The 16,239-nt window shown below is 40.2% G+C and overlaps 1 protein-coding gene across 3 annotated transcripts in view; it reads right to left on the bottom strand.

Annotated features, from left to right (window-relative positions):
* Nucleotides 1-16,239, bottom strand: part of ZNF638 (zinc finger protein 638) — a 77,820-nt gene that overhangs the window by 45,340 nt on the left and 16,241 nt on the right. For all 3 annotated transcript variants that reach the window (XM_045018766.1, XM_045018767.1, XM_045018765.1), the window contains exons 3-4: nt 3,520-3,581; nt 3,187-3,225 (exon numbers count right to left, since the gene is read on the bottom strand). In XM_045018766.1, the coding sequence (XP_044874701.1) occupies nt 3,187-3,225; nt 3,520-3,581 (101 nt within the window). The remainder of the gene's footprint in view (nt 1-3,186; nt 3,226-3,519; nt 3,582-16,239) is intronic.

Genomic DNA, 16,239 nt, shown 5'->3' on the forward strand with positions numbered 1-16,239 from the left:
AAACTCCAGTAACACAAGTTCCTTAATGGAATTTAAGTACCAGGAATTGAGTTGAAGAGAGGCGACTAGAATACAGGTGACAATATTTGAAGGGAGAAGGAGAGGAAACTAAAAAGATAACCCCAAGGTTGTGAGCGTAAGAGACAGGGAGGATGGTGGTGCTGTCAACAACAGAAACAGAAGGAGAAGGTCCATCAAAAAAAAGAATTAATTATGTTTTGACTATGTTGAAATTGAGTTTCGTGATGGGTAATACAGGACATTAGCCCTGCAAAACAGTCAGATAGATGGGAATGAACAAAGACAACATGCCAGGATTGAAGTAAATATTAGACAGCTGCAAATAGATGTTACCTAAATTTGGGTGAACCTGAGGAGACAATGAAAGCACTCAGAGGTAGGAGAACTTTGATAGGCCAGGCCACAAAAGCCAAGGAAGAACAGGATGTCCAGGAGAGACTGATTGAGTGGCTAAAAACTGCAAGGTGACTGAAGATTCAGAGAGGTTCTAAGACCAAAAGGGACCATAAAAATCTAGTCTGACTTCCTATATAACACAAGCAATAGAATTTTACTAGTAACTCCTATATCAAGCCTATCAGAAACAGATGAGGAAGTAGCAAATGCAAAATGTGAAGAGGACAGGAATAGTGGGAAGACAGTGCAGTGTGAGAGAAAGGTAAAAGAGCTGTCACTGCAGTGTGAGGCTGTATACTAAATTTCATCTTAGTGGAATTTGAAATTAGAGAAAGGCAACCTGTAAAATCTTATTATTCATATCTCCATTAAAAAACAAAGTTTTTATATTACAAAGACTAATCACAGTAGTTAAGTAGAATCATAACACCGGCCCCTGTGGATGGACGATCCACTAACTATTGCTGAACTGGGAACAATGCACAAGCAATACATCAAGGCCCTTGGAAAACGGCCAGCAGCTCTGGGTCTGACTGACAGGCTATAATAGCCAGCTACACCCAATTTCTCTCACTGTGTTATCATGATACAGATATTAAAAAAAAACCACCCCTCAACAAAAATAAAACCTTGCACACCCTTAAGCCTACTAGATCCCTCATCCCAAAGATTGCTATCTAATGTTTGACATATTCCTAGAGGTAGGAACCTTTTCTTTCTCTTTGTTCTGCACTGAGCACGTCAGCACTCCGAAATAATCATTAGCAGCACTCAATGTTTCAAAACTTAGTCAGCCATATGAATTCTCAGACAAAATCATTAATACATTTAAAAAGGTGCCTGTGTACTAGATCTGTTCCCAGTAATTTTTGTGTTCATATTTTCAGCCTTTTAACAAGGAGCTTCCCAAGAGTTATAGAATCATAGAAATATAGGGCTGGAAGGGACTTCGAGAGGTCCTTAAGTCCAGCTCTCTGGGCTGATGCTGCACCTAGTAAACCTAGACCATCCCTGATAAGAGGTTTGTCCAACCTGTTCTTAAAAACCTCCAATCATAGGAATTCTACAACCTCCTTTGGAAGCCTAATCTAGAGTTTAACTACTCTTACAATTAGAAAGGTTTTCCTAATATCTAACCTAAATCTCACTAGCCACAGATTAAGCCTATTATTACTGTCCTATCTTCAGTGGACATGGAGAGCAAATGATCAGAGTCCTTTTTATAACAGCTCAACGAATTTGAAGACAGTTTTCAGATTCTACCTCAGCCTTCTTTTCTCAAGACTAAACATGCCCAATTTTTTTAACCTTCCCTCACAGGTGAGGTTTTCTAAAACCTTTTATAATTTGTTGTGCTCCTCTAACCACTCTGCAATTTATCCACATCTTTCCTAAAGTGTAACCCCCAGAACTGGATACAGTGCTCCAGCTGAGGCCCCACCAGTGCTAAGCAGAGCTGGACAATTACCTCCCATGGGTTACATACAAACACTCCTGCTAATATATCCCAGAACAATATTAACCTTTTTCGCAAATGTACATTGTTGCCCCATATTCAATTTGTGATCAACTATAACCCCCAGCTCCTTATTTCCATTTTGAGCTGCGCATTTGATTTTTTCATCCTAAGTCAAGTACTTTGCACCTGTCTTTGAGTTTCACCTTGCTGAATTCAGATAAATTCTCTCATGTGTCAAAGTCATTTTGAATTCTAATCCTGTCCTCCCCAAAGTGCTTGGAACCTTTCCAGCTTGGTGTTATCCACAAATTTTATAAGCATACTCTCCACTCCACTATCCAAGTCATTAATGAAAATATTGACTAGTAACAGATGCAGGACTGACTCCTGTGTTACCCCACTAGATACATCCTCATAGCTTGACAGCGAACCATTGATAATTACTCTTTGATTATGGTCTTTCAACCAGACGGGTACCCATCATATAGTAAATTTCATCTAGACCACATTTCCCTAATTTGCTTATAAGAATGTCATGTGGAGCTATGCCAAAAGCCTTACTAAAATTAAGATATATAACATCTATTGTTTCTTCCCTATCCCCTAGACCAGGTAAGCCTGTCAAAGACAAATCTATCATTTCATGATCACTTTCACACAAATTGCAAACATCTTGCTTAAAAGGCATAGGCCAACTTCAGGAAACAGAAAATTATCCATCTCTTTCCTGATTTATACACAAGACAAGCTAAAAATACACACACAATTCTGAACAACAGAATATTCTGATTGTGCTGAAATATAAATAAAATTAAGAGAACAAGAAAAGAGTAGAGATTGCAGTCTTCAAATAAAGTTGCTTCAAAATTCATATATGCATAGATCTTAAGGTCAAAAGAGACTATTAGATCATTTAGTTTGACTTTCCATATAACACAGGCCACAGGTAATGGTGACATACTATCTACTGAGCCCAATAACTTGTACTTGACTAAAGGATATCTGCCAGAAAGACATCTACTCTTGAGCAAGACAGTACTGCTCTCTATGCTTTTTCAGAGACTGTTCCCTCAGCCTTGTACTTTTCTCTGAAAGAGGAGCCCCAACAGTATAGTATTGCTGTTGTGTATAGAACCTATGATCAAGTATAAGAAAACCCGCATTTAACGTAATTGTACAATAAAAACATAAGGGCACCACAGCTATTGCTTACAAGCAGAAAACTAGGTAAAGGAAAAGTAACTCATTATTGTATTCATTTCTTATTGTTGGATTAATTGAAAATTGCCTTATTTCTCAAAGGCAGTTACCTCTTCGAAGAATGGACCTCAGGATTCCAATCAGGATACCTGTTTTAAAAATAAAATAGTCAATGCAACAAGTTGAACTTGCAACCTGAACTACTCTAATATTAGATTTCCAACTATGTTCCTAACTTATTTTCACTGCAATAGGTTATGAAGCTCAAGTCCTGGGGCAGCAACAACTCTAAGTAACTAATGTTAGCTTAAACTCTATCCTAATCACCCAAAACAAATAAGGATGACCGATACATATAAGGCTAGTTAAAGAAATATGACAGTAATGTGCTATACCATATGACTACTGTATAAACGTACACACAAACAACAGAAATCCCTTACTGTTGACGTAACTGACGGCAGCTCTCAATGTGAGCAGGATTATTCTGATGCTGAATCCAATCCTGTTGGAGGAAAAGATATCCACAGAAGTTTGATTAATGTATAAATGCCGTGTCCAAAATTAATATAAAGTAAATTATAGTTATCAAAAAATCTGTTTAGTTCAACTCTCTCATCTTAAATGGCTACATTTTATACTAAATAAAAAACCATTAATATCACATTAAATTTGTCAACGTGCACATATACAAATGAAGTCTTTAGCAGGAGTTATACAGAAACAATGCATTAAATTAAAACGAATCAGCAATTTATTTGCTTCAAAAGAGTGAGTTGTTTCAGTCATTACTTAACTCCATCCTTAGAGGTTTTTAAGGTCAGGCTTGACAAAGCCCTGGCTGGGATGATTTAGTTGGGGTTGGTCCTGCTTTGAGCGGGGGGTTGGACTAGATAGCTTCCTACGGTCTCTTCCAACCCTAATCTTCTATGATAACCCAAAAAAACCTTTAACAGCCAGTTATGTATAAAACTATTAGCAATCATCTAAAAAAATTTAGAGTTTAATGTGTTGTTACTTACGCTGAGAAAATCTGACAAACCGAGAAACTGTATAACTTCAGCAAACACAGATGTGCAATTTTATGTTAGATATCAAAAGCTAAGTCATTAAGACTTATGCCATTATATTAATGCCTCAAACTCAAGAATAGAATTTTAAAATGTTCATCCTTACTGATGCATTAAAATATAAGGTAAACAAAAAGTTTATTTTAAACTTCTATTTTCTGTCAGTTAATTCACATGGAGATGAAGCATTTTTTTTCCATGTACAAACACTGAAATATTTTTTATTTATATTTGGGAACATTTGGCTGGAAATTAATAGCTGTGACACTATAGCCTAAAGGACCAATGTAAGGCCACACACCTGCATGTGCTTAAAGTTAAGACCATACATGAGTAGGCCAAATGAGACTAATTAAGGTTTGCAAGACTGGGGCAAAAGACATTATTGCCTAATGTACAATAGCAAACTGACCTACCTTTTGCTGAAAATTATTGGTACCAATGTAAAAGCAGCAAAGAGTCCTGTGGCACCTTATAGACTACTTCTTCTTCTTCACTCCCTGTGGAGCATAAGGCGCCAACCACTTTCCTCCATTCATTTTGTTCTTGAGCGAGACAGCAGAGTTCATCCCACTTTATTCCCATACCTTTCATTTCCTCTTCAATGGTCCTTCGCCACGTCCCCAATGGTCTACCTCTCCTCCTCCTTCCTTGTGGTGTCCATCGTAGGGCAATATGAGGGTGTCTATCAGCACCCATTCTCAACACATGCCCCAGCCACCTCCATCTTCGTTGTTTGGCTTCATCCACTATATTGTTGATGCCCGTTAATCGGCTCACTTCAACATTGGTGATACGCTGCGACCAATGTATGTTAAGAATTCGCCTAAGACACCTTCCTTCAAAGCCCCGAAGCTGACTTTCTATCTTCTTGTTGGTCCTCCATGTTTCCGCCGCATAGAACAACACAGAGCGGACGTTCGACCTATAGATCTCTACCTTGGTTTTCATTTGCAAGATGGTTGACCTCCAAATATTCTGAAGTCTATAGAATGCATTTGCTGCAAGACCGATTCTGGTAGATATCTCCTTCTGAATATTGCCATCAGCCGATATGTAACTACCAAGATATTTGAAGTCGTTCACCTCCTCCAATTCTACGTCACATAACACTGTCTTCGTCGAGCTGGCTGTTTTTACTTTCATTATTTTGCTCTTACCGGCATGGATATTAAGTCCTACGCACCTTGCTACTCTACCTACTCTATCAGTCTTCTCTTGGAGGTCCGTCTGAGAGCTCGAAATCAGGGCGATATCATCCGCAAAGTCACAGCCTTCAATATGACCAGAGGGTCCCCATGCGATCCCTCTTGGCCTATCTTCAGTGGCTTTCCGCATCACCCAATCTATGACCACAAGAAATAGGATGGGCTAAATAACACACCCTTGTCTAACTCCCGTTCTCACATGGAACCACTCGCTCTCTGTCCTTCATGGCGAACACAACACTTATTGCCGGCATACATATCTTTGAAGATGTTAATCACTTTCGAAGGGAATCCATATATTTTTAAGATATTCCAGAGAGATGGATGGTGGACGCTATCAAATGCCTTCTCAAAGTCGAGGTAATTAATAAACAGTGGCGAGTTCCATTCAATAGATTGTTCCATTATCGTACGTAGTACAAATATCTGATCAACGCATCCTCTCCCACTCCTAAATCCTGTTTGTTCTTCCCTCAGGATCTCTTCTACTGCTTGTCTTATTCTCTGTAACAGAACTCTGCAGAAAACCTTCCCGATCACTGATAGCAAGTTTATACCTCTCCAATTACCACACACAGACAAATCACCCTTCTTTGGTAATTTCACGATGATACCTTTCTTCCATGCTTCAGGTACCTTCTCTTCTTCCCACACCTTGTTGAATAGCTCCTTTAAAATCCTGGCACTCGTATTCAGGTCGGCTTTTAGCATTTCTGCGGTTATTCTATCTTCACCTGGTGCCCTGTTTGCTTTTGTCTGTCTAATAGCCTCTTCTATCTCTCGCTCTATGATAGGGCCACATTCTACCTCCAACTGAAAACTCTTTTCTTCTATTTCAACTACCTCTTCAGGATTTGATCTATTTAAAGTCTCTCTAAAATGCTCTGCCCATCAATTGATTTGTTCTCTCTCTTCTATCAATATTCTCCCATTCTTTCCTCTAACCGCTGTTGACCTATTGCTGAACCCTCCTGTCAAAGTCCTCGTGATTCTATACACAGTTCTTGTGTCGCCCCGCGTGGCTGCTGACTGTGCCTCTCTTGACAGACTGGTAATATAATCCCTTTTGTCTTTTCGGGTACGTCTCTTCACAGCCTTGTTTTTCTCCCTATATTCTTTGTTCGCAGCTTTCTGTTGCTCATCCCTTCCAGTTAGCATGCGTAGTTTTGCTGTCTTCCTCTCCTCAATGAGTTTTCATGTGTGATCTGAAATCCATACTTTCCACTCTCTTCTCTTGTAGCCAAGCACTGTCTTGCTGGTCTCTACATATGCCTTCTCAACGTTGTCACAAAAAGTGTTTATATCACCAGTTCGCAAGTCATTTAGAAGTTGAAACTTTTCGAGAGCTCCAATATGAACTGTGCCTTTACCGACGGTTCTTCCAACTTCTTTGAGTCGAAAATTTGTTGCCCATAAACTTTCTTCGTCTTTCTCAGTTTTATCTGAAGCTTGCTCAATACAAGGTGATGGTCACCACCTACATCTGCACTTCTTAATACTCTAGTATCCAGCAGTGACCCTCTCCACTTCCGATTGATTGCAATGTGATCAATTTGGTTCCTGGTTTTCCCATCCGGTGACATCCACGTCAGCTTGTGTATTGTCTTATGTTGGAAGATTAGTCTACCTTATAGACTAACAGATGTATTGGAGCATGAGCTTTCGTGAGTGCATGCATCCGATGAAGTGGGTATTCACCCACGAAAGCTCATGCTCCAATATGTCTGTTAGTCTATAAGGTGCCACAGGACTCTTTGATGCTTTTACAGATCCAGACTAACACGGCTACTCCTCTGATACTTGGTACCAATGGTCAGTTTGCCAGTATAGACAGCTCTTACGGGCCCAAACTTGTAAAGTACTGAGTGTTCTCAAATCCTAATGAAAGTTTCCCTAAAGCCAATTTCCATTCCATTTTAATAATGGTTTAAAAACAGATATTAGATATTGCAACTAAACATGTAAAATTTTACAAAATAGCAAAATTCTAATGTAAAACCAGTTTTGCAACAGGATGAAAACCAGTTTTAAAATCAATTAAATTGAAGTCCCGTGCTACCAAAGCCACAAGTGTTCCTTGTTGCAAGAACACAGTTAGTGGTAAAAGTATATTATTTTTCCAAACACATTTCAGAGTTTATACAGAAAATAAAATTTTTAAAAAAATGTGAAATTTTAGAATACTGTCCTGTCTCCCTCCACATACCAGCAGAAGTTATCATGATGGTACAGAGAAATATTTGTAATGGCTTTTTTCTTTTAAAGCCACAAAAAGGGAAATTCAACTAACCCTGTCCTCAACTAGATCTCTCCACTTAAGTAACACAGCAAGTTTGGTACAAAACAGCACCTCACTGCTCGGCACTACCCACATATCAAAACAAAAGCATGAGTTACAAACTAAACAGAAAATTCAGGTGTTGAAAGTTTATTTTTATTTAAGTCTGTAAAACAAAGTTAACAAAATAAAACTTCCTATAGGTTTTTTTTTTTAAATCAGTCTCAGAGGGGTTGTGAGGATTCATTACTAGTGTTTGTAAAACAGAAGATTCAAAGTGCCCAGTATTACTCATACTTTACTATTAAAATGCCCTTGAATTACTATTAACACTTGTTTTGACAAAATATATTAAGAATTTTTATTTTTTTTTAAAAGATGACTCCTCTTGAGATTGTTTTGCTTCAGGAAAAAAAATATTTCAGACTCAGACACTACCACTGCCACAGTTGACTGCAGAACTGCATAGCAAAGTAAACTTATTTAAAGATTGCAACTTGCACTAAAATACAAATCAATTTTAATGAACTATTTCTCCCAAATATCAGCATCCATTTTTCCTAGTCTTAGAATAAAATGTACCTAGGCTTAACACTTGTAGCTAAAAAAACTGGAGATTAAACTGATTAATCTGTGAAAATGAAAGGGAATGCAATTAACCCACCCACCCACCATCTTCTTTCTGGCCCCAAATGAGAAAAATCACCACTCATTTTTAGGGAGGGGTGTAAAGAGGTCATTTTATTTCCAAGTCTCTTTTTAGCTAGCAATCCAATTAGCATTAACTAGAATGACAGACAATATGTTACGTTCTTCTCCCTTACAAATATGCTAATCATTTGCTCTGAATCTTAACTTCTCCAATTCCCTCTTGTATTTAATATAATCATTTCCAATGTACTCTTTCCAATTTCCAATCTGATTCCCTCAATCCCCAGGACTATCCCTCTCCCACCCTGCAATATAAGGATTTTCTTTCTGAAAAAGGTATGGACCAAGATCTCTCTAAGTCTATAGCATGGTAAGTGTTCCTCTTTCAGTCAGTCAAGCCTCATCTACATTAGCATCACACCTGTGCTCTTGTGCATGCCAGTTCTGCTGCAGAATGTTATGTAGAAGAGCTAGAAATAAAGATGAATAGAATCATATTTTGTCCTGTGAACTAAGTAATGTATGCAGAAGCATACACATAGTTCTCCTGCAGGAAGAAAAAGAATTTTCACGATTTCAGACTGAATTTAAAATCCAAGACGTTTCAACCCAAATAGATTTAAAACAAAAGTTAAAACACCTAAAATAAAATAACTAGAACACTGTTGCCCAATTATAATATTCAATGAACATCTAACAAATTCTTTCAACACTGAAATTACAAACCAATCTCATTCTAAAAATAGTGAGGATACTGACACTTTTAAAGCTATAATGTATTTCTACTGTACAATTTACCTAGAACTGTGATGTTAAGTCATGAAGGAAGTTACATTTCCTGGATATATTCACTAAATAAGTTATAACAATCCTCGTTATTTTATTTGTTGCACAAAAGGTGGTTTTTCCCTTTCTTAAAAAAGCTTGTTTATTTTGAAAAAAATAACACCCTTAAAAAAAACCCAAAAAAACTGACAGAAAATCAGAAGAACTGCCATTCCATTTTTTTCCTCCAACAGAAAAATAGTTTCCACCTCTAACAAAAGGCTGTAAAACAAAAAAATTTGAAGTACTGAGTGGACAAACAGGATTTGCAATAAAACAAGTCATCTATGATGAAACTCAATTTTCTGGCTTTAATTTGTTGCTGGCAAAAAAAAATAACTCAGAACTCCAACTTGACTGCAAGACTTTTACATCAAACAGCATTCAGCACAGCAACCCTGGTCAGAACCACAAAAAGGAACAGAGGTTTGGAGGTGAAAAACAATATGCATGCAATCAATTTATCTGGGCCACTCAGAAGTTCAAATCTTTATTGCTTCTCTAACCTCAAGAAGCCCATCAGGTTCATCATGTGCTGTGAAACTGACCAGTCCCATAAGATAAAGCAGGGTTTGGCTGAGTCAATACTTAGACCACACACAGACAGCAAGTTACCATCTCAAGTTGTGCTGGTGGCACTCTTCTCTGATGTCAGAAAACAACCAATACCCCAGCATGGTAACAGGACTTTGTGATGCTGCTGGTGCCATCTTCACAGAACTAAGGTGTTGATCACTTGTAATTAGTAGAGAACCGATGGCCAGTTTTTGTAGCAACAGTAATTTTAACCCCAGTGGTCCTTGCCAAACTCCACTACGTGTAATTACATTATTCCTCAAATTCCTTCTACAATTTGAAATGGCTATCCTGTTTTTCACTTTCTGTTCTAAACTGTGATAAGGCTGTTATGCACTATTAAACTGCTGCATTCCACTCCAGAAATTGCTGCATTTCAATGATGGCAGGAATGATAATACATATCCCTTACAAGGAAGTTGTGAGGTTTAATGTTGGTAAATGCTATGAGGTCTTAAATAACTGTGCCATACAAATGCAAAATACTATAATCTTTCGGTTTTGTACAGCTATTGCAATAGAGAGGTATTAAAAACTAATTTCAGATTAAAATGTTGTATCAAAGAGACAGAATGCTAAATTTCAGAATACTGTGAATATCAGGACCACCTTCAGCTGTGATCAGACCTCAGAAGTTAAGCAGGGGTATGTAACTGCAGGGACACCCGCAGGGAAAAGCCTAGGATGGTTCAGGTAATAGCATTAGCACTTTTCCCTCAATCATAACTGAACCAGTGCTCCACATAGCCGTGGAAGAACCAGGCTGAGAGATGGTTTATTTCAGATGAGACAAACAGAAGGTGTTGGCCATTAATGGTCTTTGGAAATCCAATGGCACCTTCCCCAATAGCAGTAGTTACCCCTAAAGCCATTGCACAGAAACAAAAATTCTTTGCATCTGGCTTCGTGGCTCAGGATGCGAGGGAGATTCCCAAACCGGAGCCATTCTTTTTAGGTGACAAATCTGAGGTGTTATTAGAGGTGGTTTGGGAACAAATTGATAAACTAAACAGTAATAAGTAACCAGTGTGGAAGTAGAGCAAGAACTGACAGGGATTTGAAAGGGATTTCAATGCAAAGCCTCTGTGAGTAAGAGTCAGGCTAGCTGCAACCCTAATAATGCAAGACTTGTAGAAACGAGGATTGTGTGAGGCGAGTGGGAAAGAACTGTAAGAGAAGTTGTTACGACACTGTGTTAGACAAAGTATGGAATGTAGACAATAGTCTAAATAGAAGTGAGAAAAATAAGATATCAAGATGACCTATGTATAAACAAAATGCAGATGTTGCTCATTATTGTATGTAATAAAAGGTATAAATGCTTGCTGTAATTGTTTACCTGTAGAGAGACCTGTTTAGCTCTCTCCCTCCAACAATTGCTAGAGATAAAGTATTTGACTTGCTGCACCCATTCAGAGTGAGAACTGTTTTTCTCCAACAATTTGGGGGCTCATCCGGGATGGCAACGCCTGTGGAGACAATGGCAGCTGCTGCAGACTGTTCCCCTTCAACCCCATGGCGCCTCAATAGAGGTAGAGACCTTTTGAAATCTCTATTGGGGTATCGGAGGAGGACTGCCCGTGGGGCCGTTTGTCCCTGCTGGGCTTACACCATCCGAACTTATTGACTGTGCAGCAAGATCAGATGCAGAGCAGTACTGGAGAACTGTTTTGCCACCCTCAATAAGGTAGTTGTATGCGGTACTGGGGACCATAGTTTGGCCACCTCCAAATAAGGTTAATGCATAAGGGAAATGCATAAGGTTAATGCACCGGTGATGAGGGGTTGTTGTTACCACCTCATATAAGGGAAAGTATACTGAGTCTAGATATAAGGTACAGATGCATCGTGGTATTTAGCAATAGAGGCCTGGGTGTCTGTGGGGGTATACCAGTGTGAATGAGAGTCGCCAGAAGACGCCCAGAGTATTCTGCGAAGCTGGTGGGCTCGTGACCAGAAATACTCTAACGCAAGCCCAGTGACTCCACCTAGTGGATCGGTAAAAGATCCGACCCACGGTGGGCTGTCTCTGCCTGGCATTGTCCGGCAAGGGGCCTGCCTGGGTCTAGGACTGTGTGAACCCATCTTCCCTCCCCCTTTCCTCTCCGCATGAGCCACTGACTGATCTGACCACTTCACTGGAGGCAATGAGAGTAAGCGGCGCCGTCTCTCTGAGACTAGCCGATGCTCTTTGCTGAAGGGAGGTGTAGGAGGGTCGTGGCCATCCTCGTTAACCTTTCCTGTGTGAGTGACCTGTGGTGGGATACCCTTAGTTTATAAGCTGTTAGCGGACAGGGTGCTGTGTGTGTGTGTGTGTGTGTGTGTGTGTGTGTGTGTGTGTGTGTGTGTGTGTGATTGGAAAATGGGTGGACAGTCTAAGCATTCCTCCTCACCCCCTAAGGGTACCCCAGCATATTACATGTACGTACGTTATGGTCCTAAAACCTGCAAATATTTAGAGAATTGGAATCTTTACACACGCGAAAATCCATCTAAACAATGCCCAGTAGAAGGTACCTTCCATTTAGATAAGATCATACATCTAAGAGGAGCTTTTAATCACCAAAAAGCCTCTGACACACAGTGGGAGCAATTTGTCTATTGAGGAAAGGAACAGGTTAATTTGAAATTCAGCTTTGCCCAAAGATAAAAAGAGAGCTGCTCTGCATTCAAGGTCAAGAACGAACACAGACCATGCCAAGTACAAAGAAAAACTGCTTTCAGCCCCAGCTGGCTGTGAAAAAATATAGACAAAGGCAAACCAAAGGCAAACCTTTGTGACCCTGGAGCTGGCGTGGTTTTGGGGACGTTGAAGAAGCCACAGGCAGCCGGCCTAGACTGGAATCTCTGAAAGAGACGCTGCAGGAGACCCCAGCGTGTAAAAGGACAGCCCTCCCAAGAGTGGAAGCAAGTTGGAAATTCTGGACAAGCTATATACAGGATAATCTCCCGTCCACCTCCCCCTCCTTCTCTGGACGTTATACACAGACGTGGCCAGTCTGGACGTACGTGTGTATGAAAGTGGCTTGGGGCGTTAACGTTTTTCTTTCCCTGAGTGATGTGGGAGCGTTCCCAACACTCTGTTTTATTATTTTATGAAGCTTTAAAATTCTGTCATATGGTGTGTTTTCTTTATCTTCCTCCAAATGATCCTGCGGTGTCAGCCTGATCACCTGACACGAGGGATAGATTGGTAACAAAAAATCTGGCTCAAGTTTGGTGGGAAATTGAGTAGGGGGGGAGCCCTGCAGAATGCACACCATCTATTTGTTTTGCCCTTGTTATTTTATGTTTGCTTTGCTTGGTACTGTTGGTGTTATACATTGAGGATTGCATGATTAAAGGTGTGCCCACTCTCAGACGCAGTAAATCTGAGAACTAGAGAGCGATTTAGCATTCCTCTCTCCACCCCGGTTGACCGGGTCGGGTGTCAGGTGGATCTACCCCCAGTCGCAGCGATCATGAACCAGGCAGCAACTCAAACCTAAGCCCAGGGCAAGTTGCAAGTCTTGAGACAGGACTTCCAGGCAGAAAAGGAAACACTGGCTAAGCAAGTACCAGTTCTTCAGGGACTTGTCAAAATTTAACCATTTGTGTTCAGCATATGCCGTAACAGCAGTGTGTTTGCCACAAAGAGGGAACTGAATAGTTAAACGCCAATGGGCCATGCGTTTTTGCCCAGGTGGCAAACCTCATGAGGGAAGACTCGGGTAGCCTTGTGAGTAAGAATGTTTAAGGGAAGAGACCAGGGGGGTGCGGGCTAGTTGAGAAGCCCACCCTCCTTGCTAAATTGGTAGTGGAACAAGCTGGTGCCCATGGAAGGGATGGTTCAGTGAGAAATACAGGATCAGGTCCAAGGGGGCAGGAAACAGATAGAGAGATTGGAAAACAGGTTGGAAATTTGGAGGGCATAGTGAAAGAAAAGGAGTAAGTAAGTACAGGAATGGGAAACTTAAATCCCTGGAACAATAATTGGAATGGTAAAATCTGAGCTGATTGGGTGTCGGTTTGGGAGATAAATAAGTGATTTAAGGAAAGAGTGAGAAGTTAACTCTGCAATTGCTAGAGGGAATCAAGCAGTTGAACTTTGTAAAATGCTAAAGAGGAAAATTCTTGGTATCTTTGAAATATTTGTAAATAAATCCAGGCAAAGAAATTATTTGATTGCAATCATTTGGCTATGAACAATTTAGTCGAATTAACTAAAGAAATGTAAATATTCAATGTTACTTAATTAAAATCGTATTAGGCTCTAAGGGGCTACAGTAAGTGGTGTTTTCTTTCAGATTGTTGTGTGTTTTGAAAGCAGGAGTTAAAAGTAAAAGGCAATCAAAATACTGGTAAAAACAATTGTGTCTCTTTTAAGAAAGAGTCTTTAAGCTGTGGATAGCTTTGGATCCAGAAGCAAGTCAGAAAGCATCTGTATTAATGCAAATCATCTAACTGATAAGGTAGGAGCCACTGAAACCTGGGCTGCCTATGAAACAAAGAAAATATGAAGTAATTTCTCTGTTTTGCCTGAAATCAACAAGGGTATTTGTATACAAAGGAAATATTTTAAGCAGTGACTGACTACCCAAAAGAGGTAGACCTATTTTTTTTTGTCTTTCAGAAAATCAGAGAAAACTGATGCCAGCTGAAAAGCCATCAACATACCATGCATTTACTGGTAAGTATGCCCAGTGGTCTGTGATGGGATGTTAGATGTGTTGGGATCTGAGTTACTACAGAAAATTCTTTCCTGGGTGCTGGCTGGTGAGTCTTGCCCACATGCTCAGGGTTTAGCTGATCGCCATATTTGGGGTCGGGAAGGAATTTTCCTCCAGGGCAGATTGGCAGAGGCCCTGGAGGTTTTTCGCCTTCCTCTGCAGCATGGGGCACGGGTCACTTGCTGGAGGATTCTCTGCAGCTTGAGGTCTTCAAACCGCAATTTGGGGACTTCAATAACTCAGACATAGGTTAGGGGTTTGTTATAGAAGTGGATGGGTGAGATTCTGTGGCCTGCATTGTGCAGGAGGTCAGACTCGATGATCATAATGGTCCCTTCTGACCTTAAAGTCTCTGAGTCTATGGCACAATAAGAATTATGTTCTGTGTTTTATGTCCTGTCTTGTGGCCAGAATTATTGTGTTTAATATTTTCATAGGACAGTCTAGTTCAAAATCATATAGAAGGATTAAATCAAAATGCAGATACTTGTTTTATTCAACTTGGAATACAAAGTGTTTGGATAATATCAGGAAAATGTGATATACTAAAGTCTAATACATTTGCTTAAGAAAAAAAAAAACTTCATTGGCCAGATCTTTTAACTGAAAAAAATGGTTGGTGTGCAAATTTTTAACAACGGTCTTTGGAAGCAAGGACATGAAAGGTTAACCCACTCCCCATATTGTACATGGGATCCTTCTGCTACCTCAGATTTCTAGCCAGAGGGCTGGGGAGGGAGGAAAACTATTGGACACCAGAGGTTGCACTGAGCAGACTCCTCAAAAGTGTATGTGCTTGTCCTGGCTTGTTGCTCCAAAGCTGTAGTAAAGTTATTGTACTGGAAGGATGTATGTGGCATACATTGAATAATAAGACTGAAGTACTGTATAACGGCAACGTGTGTGTGTTCATTGTTGGGAAAAGGTGTATGACTGAAGCGTGGAAGTTTCCTTTGTAGGTTAAAGGAAGCCAAGAAGGGGAGAAGGAAAAAGAACAGAACAAGTTAACAAAAAAGACACTGGCCCCATTCAAGGACACTGCTCACAGTTAAGACTTGGCTGACAACCAAGAAAAGGGGGGGCTTGAATGTGCCCAAGCAGCTGTAAAATCTGCAAAACACTGCCAGGCATTAATGAAATGTGTTAGGTAAAAGAAGCGCTACCCAAAGACCCTAGCAGCCCTGCCACTCCTTGGAACCAGAAGACTGGATCTATGCAAAGGTCCACCAACAAAAGACTGCTTTGGCTACATGCTGGAAAGGCCCTTACCAAGTGCGGCTGACTACCAACACCACTGTGAAGTGCCAAGGACTGACTGCCTGGACCCTGCTTCTCACTGCAAAAAGGCCCCTCCACCTCGAGATAATTCCACTTCTACTACTGATCAGCCTGTCTCTCCTTCTCGTATTTTTTTTCCCTCCTTCTGAACAATAGGAGAAAATGACAAGGTGATGTGCTGGTAACCTCTCCCTTGTCCATTTACAGAGCTAACCTGCATTCAGTATTTGCTACAGAAACCAAAGCACTACAGGGTGATGTGCTGGTAACCTGTCCCCTGTATGATGCTGAGCCACGATTGCTTCAGGAAAGAAGGAATACTCGCTCCGCTGAAATTGCCAAAGTCCGACAATTCCTGACTACAAAGGGCATTAAGAACTAACCCTGGTGAAGAAACAAATAATTATACATTGGCAGGAAGAAACTTGTGGGATCCATGCTTGGGAATGTGGTATTGATTGGATTTTGGGGTTTATAGTACCTTCAGCATGTATTACCCTCCCTAACTGGATTTTAAATGACAAATACCAACGGCACCTTGTTGCCACTGCCCCTGCCTTTTCCTCCA

This window comes from Mauremys mutica, chromosome 5, assembly GCF_020497125.1.
Source record: "Mauremys mutica isolate MM-2020 ecotype Southern chromosome 5, ASM2049712v1, whole genome shotgun sequence".
NCBI classification, from domain to species: Eukaryota; Metazoa; Chordata; order Testudines; family Geoemydidae; genus Mauremys; species Mauremys mutica.